At 40.9% G+C, this 12994-nt stretch overlaps 1 protein-coding gene across 1 annotated transcript in view; it reads right to left on the bottom strand.

The window, feature by feature from the left end:
* Positions 1 to 12994, bottom strand: part of JAK1 (Janus kinase 1) — a 120689-nt gene that overhangs the window by 47081 nt on the left and 60614 nt on the right. Inside the window, exons 2-3 of the mRNA XM_012639450.1 lie at positions 4961 to 5043; positions 2338 to 2536 (exon numbers count right to left, since the gene is read on the bottom strand). Coding sequence (XP_012494904.1) covers positions 2338 to 2536; positions 4961 to 4966 — 205 coding nt within the window. The 5' untranslated portion in view covers positions 4967 to 5043. The remainder of the gene's footprint in view (positions 1 to 2337; positions 2537 to 4960; positions 5044 to 12994) is intronic.

Here is a 12994-nt window from a genome sequence, read left to right as displayed (position 1 = left end):
ATAAACAGAGAAGATAAACTTTAAAGAGCATTTTCCCTTGGAAACAAAGGCAAATGGCTTTTGGATCAGGTATTATTAGGACTATGCTTCAAGTATGCTATAGGTTTTTTCATTCATAAAATGGTTTTTGTGGACTGGCTGGGGTTCTTTCTGCATATCCATATTTGAACATGCACCGACACATACATATTTGAAGGGTAACTTATCTGTAATCATGGAACTGTCTGTAATTCTAACACAGGTCTCATTCTAACAATATTACTACCCATAAACAGGAAGATCAAAGATATACTTTTTATACAAAAGTACTGAGTAACAATACTCCACCACCAACATGTACTGAGAGCTAAATGCCAGGCATCAGGCTAACACACTCTAAATTTATCTTTTAAGACTCCTAATACCTAATGAGATAAGCATTATTTTTTGCCATTTTACAATCTTGTGGCCTCCCAAGATTGAGTCTAATTGAAGGTTACTCGTGTTGTAAAATGCAGAGTTGAGATTCAAACCAAGACAGAGCTGCTGAGGGGATGAAGCAGTGAATGCCAAAACAACAAAACTTTACCACACAGAGGTGAAAGAGACGAAAGAAAACAATGCTGCCCCCAAACGTCACTTACTACAACAGTGAGAGCTACGAGAATCTGTGGCATTCAGTATGTATTTTTAAAATTAATAAACTTCTGCAATATTCCCCCAAGCCAGTTACAGAAGAGACACCACTCGTCTTCCACAGACTAGCTAGAAACTCACACCCCAAACTGAGTAACGCTGAGCCCAGTTACAGGAGATGCATGGGCTCTGTCCTCTTATCTCCTTCCCCAGCAGTTCTGTGGTCCCTCATTAAGTGCAGCCCAACATCTCTGCAAAAATGATCCTTGCTAGCAAACTGAGGTTTGTAACTGCTGTGCTGATGGCAAGAGGCTCGGCTAAGAGAACAAACGCTATAAACTGAATCCCAAGGGAAAGGAGGGAACACAAGAAACAACAACAACAACAAAAAAAAAAGCCTTAAAAAATACTTTAGAAGCAAGTGATTTACATCCAATTGTTCTGCTAATTACAAATACATTTACAACTGTTGTCTAAAACTGGTTACTTGTACATATCACTGCCTAGGCAAAATAACTTTAAAATATTACTGCATTTTCCCACTAGTAATCTATAGCTCAGCCCACGTTATGCTATATTATGTTTAGTTAGGAAGAGTCTACTACACTCTTCCCTATAGCACAAACTTCTCCCATTTTAGTGGAACCCTGTATATAAAGCATTTTAGGCAGAAAGACATATATCAGGAAGAAAATGAGTTTTCCAGACAAGCTGTATTACTCACAAGGTAGGCGATTCTTGAAATAACCATACTATCTCCGCAGAGTTGTCGTGAGGGTTAAAGATGGTATAAAGAAAGCATGGATAAGGCTGTCTGGCATCATAGCTAGTTATTTCACTCATCATCATAAGATGAGTTGATCTTTTTAAAACAGCTTTACTGAGATATAATTTACATACCATAAAATCTGCCCATTTTTAGTATAATTCAATGACTTTTAGTACATTTACTGATTTGTACAACCATCACCACAATCTAAGTGGATTAGATCTGAGACTAAATTCCTATGGTTTAACTTTACTTGTCATTTAAAATTAGTGAGGCAAAAACTGTCAATGTCCTCAAGTTCAAGGATAATGAAAGAGGCTTTGTTTACTTAGTCACTTTGGTTTCCCACCTTCTAAGGGCGATGGGCTAACTTTAAGCCTCACTTAAGAAAAAAAAAAAAAGGATAGTGTTGTTGACAGCTTCACTGTCCTTTTCACAACTTGGCAACCTGACCAAGCCACAAAGGACACTCAGCTTCTCACTTCAACTCAGCATCACACAGGGGAGGGCAGGTCACAGAGGCAGAAGGATGGGTCAAACCTGTCAGAAGTTTCGAATAATTATTAAGATATTGAGAGACACTACTTGTGGGGCTTGTACTTTGTGCTAGGTGCTTAACACACCAGCTCTTCTAGTGCTGGCATTATTCCACCTGTATGGATGTGGGGGAGATGAGAACTGGACTCCACGGCAGTCAAGCATCTTCCCCTGGTATCCTACAGCTCATTAGTGACAGAGCAGGAGTAAGCCACTTTGCAGATGAACAAAGCAAAAAGCAAAACTCTCAGAATTAAAGCCACATGCAAGTAAGTGCCAAAGGCAGGGCAGAACCCCCGACTCCAGAGCCCACACCTCTTTCTGCTCAGCAGAGCCAGAAGGGGCAGAGACCCAGATCTGCTCCTGAGACAGAGTGCCACCGAAACCTCCCATCCCTGGCAGCGGCCAGTACTCACGGCACTCCTGCGCAGCCCTGATGCACAGCTCCTCTGCAGTGTACTCTCCGCTGCTCAGCCGCAGGGGCTCCCTGTCCGACAGATAGAAGATCACTTCCACCCCTGGCTCAGGGGCCTCCAGATTCACCTCGGTCTTCTTGGAGCTCCTCATTTTAGCACAGAAAGCCATGGCATTGCAGTCCTCTTTTATATTTAGATACTGTTGCGGGAGAAAAACAAGGCTTTGTGGTCACTCTACATGCTCGATGTTCATGTGGCAAAAGAGAGTGCTGCGAGGGTAAGCAAGCAGAAACGCTTGGTACCGGGTAAGAACCTCTCCCCGCCCCTTCCCTTCCTGAAAACCAAACGTGTCAGAATTTACAAGAGATGAAACCATGGAAAATAATTATGCATACTAATTAATTAATTACAGTCAGACCATATTTTCAAAAACCAGAATAACTTTAGACATGGCCTGAATTTATTTTCTCTATTTGCACACAAGTTGTAGCCGACAAATGTGGTCATTCTGGAACCAATGATGTTAAGGGATTATTAGTTACTAATTCTGCTGTTACCTCTACTGAAATCATATAACTTTTGAACAGACCTAAGGCAGGAATTACAGTGCTTTAATTTTATTTCTATCTCTCACTAAACAGCAAGCTTAGAGAGGGCATGAACCAGGTCGTATCCATCTTCACATCCCCATCTGAGATAGTATGCAAAATATGACTACCAACACATGTTCATAAGTCACACGGAAGAGTCATGAGAATGAATGATTGGACCCAGGTTCCCATTACTCCCCGGGCAGGCAGGAAAATGGGCAGCACCCTGTCCTGCCTTGCTCTGGAAAGGTCTGAATCCACAGTGAGAAGCTTGCAAGTAAGACATTCATACGCGCACCCTCAAAAGGGAGGGCAACTAGGTCAAAGAACCGACCTCAGCAACTCAGCCCTGGGCAAGGCCAGACAGGGGAGAAACAAGGGAAAGCCCTACACATCCTTTCTTCCCCCTGCCCCAACACCAGTGGCCTACAAACCAACCTCCCTGACCCCATGCCCCTACTTTCTTCCTGCCTGCCAACCCAACCAGCACTTAACCCCCAAAGTAATGTCTCTATAACATCTATCAGGTCCTCCAATGGCTTCCCATTAAGCTACACATCAATTCTCAAACTCTGAACCAGGGCCCTCCATCACCTGGCCAGTCAGCCTCACCAGCTTCATCTTCTATCACTCCCAGCTGAAACCCATATTGTTCTTGTACCCTCCCCTACCCCAGCGCTGCTTCTCACCCTCCTGCCTTCACTTACGCTGATTTCTCTACAGGAATACTTTCCTCTTATCCCTTTCACGGCAAACTTCAGCTTTCTTGAGGACTCAGCTCAGATATCATCTCCTCCAGGAAGTCTTCTCTAAACCTCTGTCCCATTCCCTAAGTTCTAGGCTCTCTCTTCTGTGCTCCCAAATGCATCCCACTGCACTAACCACAGGAAATATGACCATCAAACTCATGTGTCTGTCTGCCATTCTCTCACTTGCATGTGTTATGAGTTCCCTGGGGACAAGGACTGTGCCATTCATCTCTGTATCCCCAGCAGGAAGCACACAAACTTACACACAGAGGGTGAGCTGGTGGAATGACCCAAGGAAGCTCCCTCAAAAGAGAAAAGTCATATAGGGCAGACAGCAGTCACAATTCTCTCACCAAATGCATTTGCTAAGTCTATTAGCTGCCCTGGTGAGGTGAGATGCTCAAAAGAGGAAAATGAATCAGGTATGCCTCAATGCTACAAAATGAGAGGCATTTGATTTTAATTGTTTAACTTCTAAAGTAAATCTGAAAACCAGAATCTTCTGGAAACCTAGCTGAAAGACTAAGCTTATAATCTACCTTGACATTCAGATCAGGCAAGACCGCTTGAAAACCCAGCACTGAGCCCCCAACCCCACTCCACAATGAAAAATCAAGATGTAAAACAAAGTAGATAAAAGCCTACTTCACAATGTAAGTTTTGTCCTTGAGATTCTTTATAGATATGACAGGGAAAGAATTCAATGGCACTGTTATATCCTTTAACCCCAGGGAAATAAATCAAGCAAGTATGTACAATTATACATTTACAAGATGTGTCATTGTTTGAAACAGAAAAAAACACAATTGACAATGTCCAATAGGACAGGACTCACTAAATACAATAAGGCATATCAACACAAGGGACTACTGTCCAGCTGTTAAGAAGGATGACATAAAGCTATATATCATCAATACTGAAAGATGTACATGACATACTGTAAAGTGAAAGCAGCACAATATGGGCATTACAGCTCTTTTGATTATGCATATTAAATCTGGAAGAACATACAAGAAATTGTTAACAGTGGTGAATATCTGGGAGAGATCATAAGGGAACTTTACTCTGTACCTCCTATACTTTTGTAATCTTGAGATTTTCTTTTTTTTTTTTTTTTCCCAACAAACGCACTCAACATTGGGAATGAATAAAAATATCAACTTTTAAAGATTAAAGGCAATAGTATAGATAGCCCTACAGGTACAAGATCAAAGTCTCCTTATTGTTTTTAAAAGCTAGATATTCTCCTTGTTTTCTTTTTAAAAAATATGCAAATCTACATACCTGCATTTATTCGGCTGTCCAGTGTTCCTCAAAAAGCAGAATGGATTTTCTTCTCTACTTTCTGAAGCCCATTCAGAGCTGAGCTAAAGACAAAAATAGATAAATAAATAAATCGGCTGCAGAGGTTAATTGCTTCTGAAACAAAGAGGACACTTTCATTAAGGAAGTAGCCCAAACCATAAGCCGGCAGGAAAAAGCATTTGGGAGGAAGAAGGAAAAAAAACAAAAATAATAAAAAAAAAAAAGACCGAGGCCATCAAGAGGACAGAGAGATATCTTAGTGTGTAAACATCAAAGATGATATAATTTCATTGCTTCGGGAAGTCAGAGACTTTAGCTCCCTGGTGTAGCATGCCCATCCAACGTAAGTGAAGACTGTGTTGACAACCCTCTCCTGATGTTGTGAACAGCAGTTTGGGATGTCCAAAGATGTGCCCTTTTATTTCCCATTTTCTTTAGAATCCCCCTCTCTCAACATGGTCTACACACACACACACACACACACACACACACACACACGCACACACGCACACACGCAGTGCTGTGTTATCTTAAAAGCTTTCCTTATTGCTTCTCACAAATTCTTTTTCAACAGTAGAATCGAATTATTTTTGCAAGGAAGAAGCTACAACCTTAGTGATTCAAAATTGCTTTCCAAGTTAACAGTGATTACTGCCTCAGTTTTCTGTCTGGTCATTCAACACTGTTGTATCAGAATCCAGTTTAGGAAGAGCATAGTCCCGGGCAGTCCACGGCAGTGGGGGGCCAGCTGTGCGGGTCATCAGGAGAGAGAGGAAGATGAGGGATGGGTTACCTCTCAGGCTGTGAAGCCAGCATCTCACGGGGCCTTACAATCGAAGGTGGGAGACACCACAGATGAAATGCAAAAGCAGCCTAGACAGAGTGAGAGTATCACAACGTCATCCTCTGGGCCTCCTGCTAGCTCTGGTAACCAAGGCTGGCAAGGACTAGTTTGGGAAGGCTTTCTGCAGTGAGTGAGACAGGCAGAAGTAACGATGGGGGGACAATTTTAACAAGATTCAGAGAATATAAATCATTACACCTTCAGCTTTTTAAAAATTAATATAATCAATTGTTTTAATTATGTGAAAAGACACCCTGCCCTGCATCAAAACAGCAATTAGAAACTAGCTACGTGCTAATGCCTTGCTTCAGCTCAGAACAGGGCTTCAAATGCTACATTCAGCAGCTTCGTCACCACCACACAAGCTATGCATGCAACAAAATTACACTTGTACCCCAAAATTTATACCAAAAACAAGTATTTTTCAGCAGCTCTCCATGCAAGAAACTAACCTAGATCAGGAGGCCGCCATGAAGAGCAATATGGTCCCTGCCCACACGGAGCTTACAGTCTATAGGAATAATGGGATCAAATAAACATGTGCAGAAAGAGGTCATTACAAAGAGCTAAAATGCTCTGAAGGAAAAACAGAGAGTGTACAGCAGAGGGAATGTGGTCTAGTCTGGGGCTCAGGAGGGAAGGTACATTGAGCTAAAACGTAAAGAACGTCCACAGGGAGGCCGGTCATGAAGCCAGAAGGGAGAAGGCAGCCTCGGCAAAAGGATCAGCATGTGCCAAAAAGGCCCTGTCAAAGGAGGGAGCTAGCCTGGTCTCTCCAGCTGCATAAACAGGGAAACCCGCTATAATACTCCTTTTTACACCTGGGCACAGAACAGCACTAGTGAATTCATCGGCAGGACTTGCTAACGGCAAGTCGGAGCCTTTCTGCCCCAGGTTTCCCTGCAGCACACCATCATCTGCTGCTGCCAAGGATGAGTGAAAATAGACCAGAGGGCTTGTCTCAAGCCAGGAAAGGGACACAGACTCAGTCTTCTAGAGCAGAGAAGACCTGTAAGTCCCACCAGCCCCAGGCTCCTTTCAGACAGGCTACCATATAAACCTTTTCAAAACTTACAAAGTTTTTTGATATGTACCATCAGACCCTGTGCTACTTGAACTTAGGAGTCAAGGAGTTTCTCTTGTCCTCACGTAAGATTCAAAGGTCAGACTAAAATCTCTAAGATTCTTCTAGACCTAGGATTCTATGAAAATCTATAATTGGGGAGAGTTTGATTTTCTTAACATTATTTCTCTACAGCAAGCAACACTTTATTGAAATCACATTGTATCTAATCTTCAAAGTGACCTCCAGTATTACTGGACAGGACAATAAGATGGTATAGATTTGTGATGCTTAGCCTAGAGATTAAACTATTCGAGAAAACAAGATTAGCAACAGAATTTCTAGACAGTATGTACTTACTATGATGTTTTTGTATGCTGATTCAGTAACAAAACCTCTGCTCTCAGGGAATTGACATTCTAATTATAAAAATAAAAAACACCCACGTAGCACTTAAAAGACATGGTAGGCACTGTTCTAAGCACTTTGAATCTAGGACTGCTGGTGCACTTTACATGAAATGACTACCGTCCTCATTCAGCATAACAAGTGTTTTTTAGTGCTACAGAGTCTGTGTAATGGCTTCATCCAAATAACATTTCTTCCAAAATAAACCAGATAATGTGATCTAGCTGATTATTTTTAGAGCAGGTAGAAATGGAGCAAGATTAGTTTATAAACACTTTGGATAATTCCAAGAAATCAAGTTTCCTACAAGATACAAAAGGAAAATCGTCAATGCTAGAAAAACTGACCAGTAGAAATCACAAAATATCCTTTAAAAAGAATATGATTCGCTGTACTCAATTCCCAACTCAAATGAATATAAAGACACTTTGAAAATGGGAAGGATAAAGATGAGTAATCAAAAGCTTTTTGATGATAGCAGTGAGTTCTTCTATCCTAATTTATCTATAAAATTTTCAAGGATTTGAAAGAAAACACCTTTCTTTCGGTGACAATTACTTTCGTGGCTCAATTTCGTAGATGCTGCTTTACATGAAAAAAATCAGGGAAATTTTGTAGATTACTCAAGTTTCTTTAGTTTATCACATTCTATGCAACAGACAAGTAGATCTGATACTTTCTGAATAAGGGAAAAGTGAAAGAAACACAGTTCTGTTGAGTCAGAACAAAGCCTCATTGCAATAGATAAAATACAACAAATATTATCCAAGATGCAAAATTCCAGAAATCTCTGTCTAGAGAGACTGAAACGCTCTTAAATTTTCAAGGACATCTTTTGAAATACTGGTATCTGTGCAAGGGAAGAATATAAAATTAAATTTTGGACAGTGGACAAAAAAATAAAAATAGACCATTTTAATGTTCATAAATATGCTCATCAGAATGTTACTGCTTTTGTCAAGGGCCACTAACACCAGATTTATAACAGCAAAAATAGACAAGGTGACAGCTGAAATCAATGACAAGAATCAAAATAAAATGTTGTAAGTACATGACTATTTTCACTAAAGAAACCATCACACCTACAATGAGTTATTTTATATATGCCTTAAAGGAATCAAAACTTGTGATCTGTGAAGTGGAAATACAAATAAAATGGCGATTAATTAAGTTGTCCACTCAGAAAAACTGAAAAAAGAAAAACATGTAACTTAGAAAATGCTGTAAAATCATCTGCTTAATACCATAAAAAATTTTAACACCACAGATCTTAAACTATTCCAGCAGGCCCCAATCCTAAGGTTGGTGAGGAAAGCTAATCAACAATGTAAGCTACACAAGGAGATGGATTTTGTCTCTTTTGTTTAGTGCTTTATCCTCAGCACATAGTTGGTGATCAGTAAGTTAAATAATAGTTGTTAAATCCAAGATAAAGGTAATAAAGTGCACAGCAACATTATGCAATGTGATCCAGGATGTATAAGTTCTCACTGACTCTATACAACTAACAAGTGTGACTATGAACAAGTCATTTTAATACCCGAGCCTATTTCTTTCACCACTAACCAAGAGGGAACACCCTGCTTAAAGGGTTGGTTTAAGGATCAAAAAGATCTTTCAACAGGAAGCTGAGGCAGGAGGATCACTTGAGCCCAGGAGCTCAAGTCCAGCTGGGGCAACACAGCGAGACCCTGTTTCTTAAAAAAAAAAATCTTTCAAAAAGTCTTCATCAAGCACTTACAATGCCTTTTTCAAGGGAGGCTATAGAGGTAAAAGTGCTCAGAAAGGTGTTAGGTGTTGAAGCAATATAACACAGTCTTTATGGCAAAGGACTTAACATGGGCTATGAACCTGCTTAGAAGAGCAAAGAATAAATAGGGATTCTGAGCAAAAGCCTGGTTACAAATCAAAGCCCCGTTTCATAAGGCTCAGATGACACAGCAGAGCAGTTAAGAGCATGGGCTGGCATCAGACTGACCTGGGTTAGAATCCTGGCTTCTCCACCTACTAACTACTGTAATCTTAGGCAAGTTATTTAATATTCCTAACTCTCAATGTTCTTTGTATAAGTGGGGAGATTAAAATAGCACTTATCTCATAGGGCTTTTAAGAGTTAAACGAGTTAATGCATATAAAATGCCTAACAGAGTTGAGCATGCAGTAAGCACTCCTATTTTGACCATAATTTCTGCTAAATTGATTACAGCTTGATGGAATACAGTTCCAGTCAAGGAGAATAAAACCCAGTATGTACTAAGTATCTCCAACATCTTATGCATGGAGTTAGGCACGTACTTGATTCTCATAAAAAGCATGAGAGGTTTTAGGCTAATCAGTGAGAGGGCCAGGAGTCAAACACGTGACTCTGATTCCAAGGACCTTGCTCTGTCCACGGGGGGGAAGAACAGCTCTAAAATGTTCCCATTACCAACATCACTGTTTCTCCGGCTTTTTAGTATTTTCATAGTCTAACATCTACCTAGGAGACCGATCTTGTTCCACTGCAGTAAACCCTCCGCCCCAAGACTGAAAGAACTGTCACTAAAAAGATCATCAAACGCCCCTGCTTTGTCCGTGTCTAGCCCACAGCTAGCACGCTGCTCTAGCACCACCACTGCAGGTATGGCAGGAAAAGTCTGGTGGCACGTGGCACAGGCCCACCCCACGTAGACATATTACCTCCTTGAAACTTAACTCACACAGCCAGCAGGGAAACTGTTTTTTCAGCCACGCCATCAGCGGCTTCACACCCACAGAGCCACGAAAGTGACTTGCGTCTGTTGCTCTCGGGCCCCCACTGCTCTGCCAGGCCCTGGAATAACGGTCCTTGTGATGAAAGCATCACAAGATACTATAAAGCTGATGGATTCCAGCCAAAAAGCCGACATCATGCAAATATAAAATCTGCCATTTTTTCCAGTCAGCAAGTCAGAATTATGGCTTTTCTATATGCCACTCTGCCACACAGAATAACTCACTTCTAACTATAGCAGCAATTCCAGGAATACCCCGGAACCGTAAGTGCTGCTTCATTTACAATAAACTAGGGATGATCAAACAATCAATGCCAACTCAATGATTCAGGGCTCTGCACTGCTCCCAGTGAGCCTGCTTTCCTGAGAGACAGCTTCTGATCAAAGTAAACACAATACTTGGCTTAATTAAAGTCAGTAAGTGTCTTTCTAAAAGCCACATGGTACCAAGTTACTTTGCTAATTTTTCTTTTTTTTTTTTTTTAACTTTTTCTTCTTTTAAACGAATGATCACTAATACATCTATAATGTTATTAAACAGCACAGACTGGAAGATTTAGTGAAGACATCCACATCTGCATCCCAGGGGGAAAAACATGGTGGCAGAAGTGGACACTCAAAACATGGGAGGTGGGGACAATGGTCTGTCTTTACTGCATGTTGCTTTCTAATCATTCATTCCAAAAATACTTACAAAGCACTTGTGCCACTGAAATAAAGCTTTGCATTTATACAGTACTTTATGGCTTAAAAAAAATGCTTTCACGTCTATAACCACATTCAAGCCTCACAGCCCCTTCACAGATTACTCAGGTCGGAGGTTCTCACGGTCAACCAGCCAGTGAGTGGCAAGACTAGGTCTCAAACATGTTTCTCAGCCTCCAGCCTCAATGCCCTTTCCATTTACCACCCTGCCTTGGGCAAGGTGCAGGGATTTGGGGAAATCCAAAGAAGCAGCACAAATAAATTCGAGCACACCAAAAGCCTTACAGTGTATTGATAGCTGGTAAGACTAACGCAGCCATGGGGAACCTCAGGGAAGAGGCTGTAGAGAGAATGCCGAAAGACAGACATTAAGAATGCTCTCGGAAAGGGAGTGACCAGGGGATCTGCTCCTGGTTTTGAGAACTGGAGATTGAAAAAGACAGATAGGAAGGGTGCAGCTGTTCCAGGAAAGGGTCAGAAGGAAAGAAAATCATGAGGACAGATGTGCAGCAAAGAGTATGCAGATCAGGAAGGGAACAGGTGGACGGCGTGGAAAGGTGTGGCAGAGTCTGATGGAGGACAGAGTTTGTGAGCCAGCTTCTTCCTGCAGGCAGTAAGACAAATCACCAACCAGAAAGAGGCTCAGGTTCCAAACTAGCTCTGCTAGGACCTGCCTGGTCTTGAGCAAGCCTCTTAAGTTCTCTGAGCTCAAATTCTGCATAATGAACTACTATTAGATGATCCCCAAAGTTCCTTACAGAAGTAGTTAGAAGCCAGTCCTGGAGTCACCCTAACCTGGGTCCAGATCCCAGCTCTACCACTTACTGTCTGGGTGACCTTAGGCAAGTTTCTTAACCTGTCCGGGTTTCTGTTTCCTCTGAAAAATAGGAATAATAAAAGTATCTACTTCACAGGGTTGTTGTGATGATTTCTCCAAATCTCTTACGCTAAAATAAAAAGCTCACACCCATTAGGAAATCAGTTTTCTGTGAGTATACACAAGGCTTTTAAAAACTTTTAAATTAAAAAAAAAAAAAACCCCAACTTACAAATGTTCAAAACCATATTATGCTACACCCTAACACTAATAATTTGTATTTCAAAAATGTCATAATGCAAAAGACATAGAATCTCTTACCACTGTGCCATCTGACAAAGCTTGAAGATAATCATTTAAAGGAATGCGCAGGAAATAATCCCGAATCCTCTTGTCCCTTATTAAATTTTACTAATTTACTTGTGTGTCTACCACACATTGACCTACTTCCTCTGAGTAACAAGAAGACATGAATATGAAATTCCATAAGAAATGAACGAAAGATTGGAGCTGAAGACTTTAGTGCTTGCTTTTTGCCTATTAACCAGATAACTAGATCTGCCTTATTGATGCAGCATGGGGTTCTTTTTACCTAAAGATGTCTTTTTTGGTAATAACAAACATGGTTTTTTAAAAAGCCTGGTTTTTCTCAATATACCTTAATGGGTTTTAAATTGTTTCCTATCTGGTCAAGTTGAGATTTTTAAGAACTTCGTTTTTAATTTGTACTAAAAGTTTACAAGTTGATTTTTTCAAAAAAGTCAACAAACTGCAAGCACCTGTTAATAAAGGTCTTAAATAACAAAAATAATAAAATTTACCTTATATTCCCTAGTTTTATTATTATTTTTTTTTTTTGAGACTGGGTCTCTGTCACCTGGGCTAGAGGGCAGTGGCGTCCTCATAGCTCACTGCAACCTCAAACTCCTGGGCTCAAGCAATCCTCCTGCCTCGGTCTCCTAAGTAGCTGAGACTACAGGTGTGCACCACTGTGTCTGGCTAATTTTTTCTATTTTTGGCAGATACAGGGGTCTCACTCTTGCTTAGTCTGGTCTTGAACTCCTGAGCTCAAGTAATCCTCCTGCCTCAGCCTCCCAGAGTGCTAAGATTACAGGTGTGAGCCACCATGTTTGGCCTTATTCCTTGTTTTTATTTAATGTGTATACCTTCCAAGCTCAACACGAAACAGTGAGGTATATTTCATTTGGAACTCCTTTGATTCCAGAATATCATTTCTTTCTTTCACCAACATGTAGCCTGTGATGTTTCAACACAAACAGCTAAGATCCACTATACAATGCCACACTCACAGCAGAGTTTTTCCTCCCAGAAAGCTCTTTGGTTAGTTACCTCCTAGATCCATAGAATGGTGCCACAAAGATCTAGAAAATGTAGAAACTATACCGCAAAGCATGGAAGATCC

This window comes from Propithecus coquereli, unplaced genomic scaffold, assembly GCF_000956105.1.
Source record: "Propithecus coquereli isolate 6110/MARCELLA unplaced genomic scaffold, Pcoq_1.0 Scaffold14, whole genome shotgun sequence".
NCBI lineage: Eukaryota > Metazoa > Chordata > Mammalia > Primates > Indriidae > Propithecus > Propithecus coquereli.
This window is presented reverse-complemented; position numbering and strand designations above follow the sequence as displayed.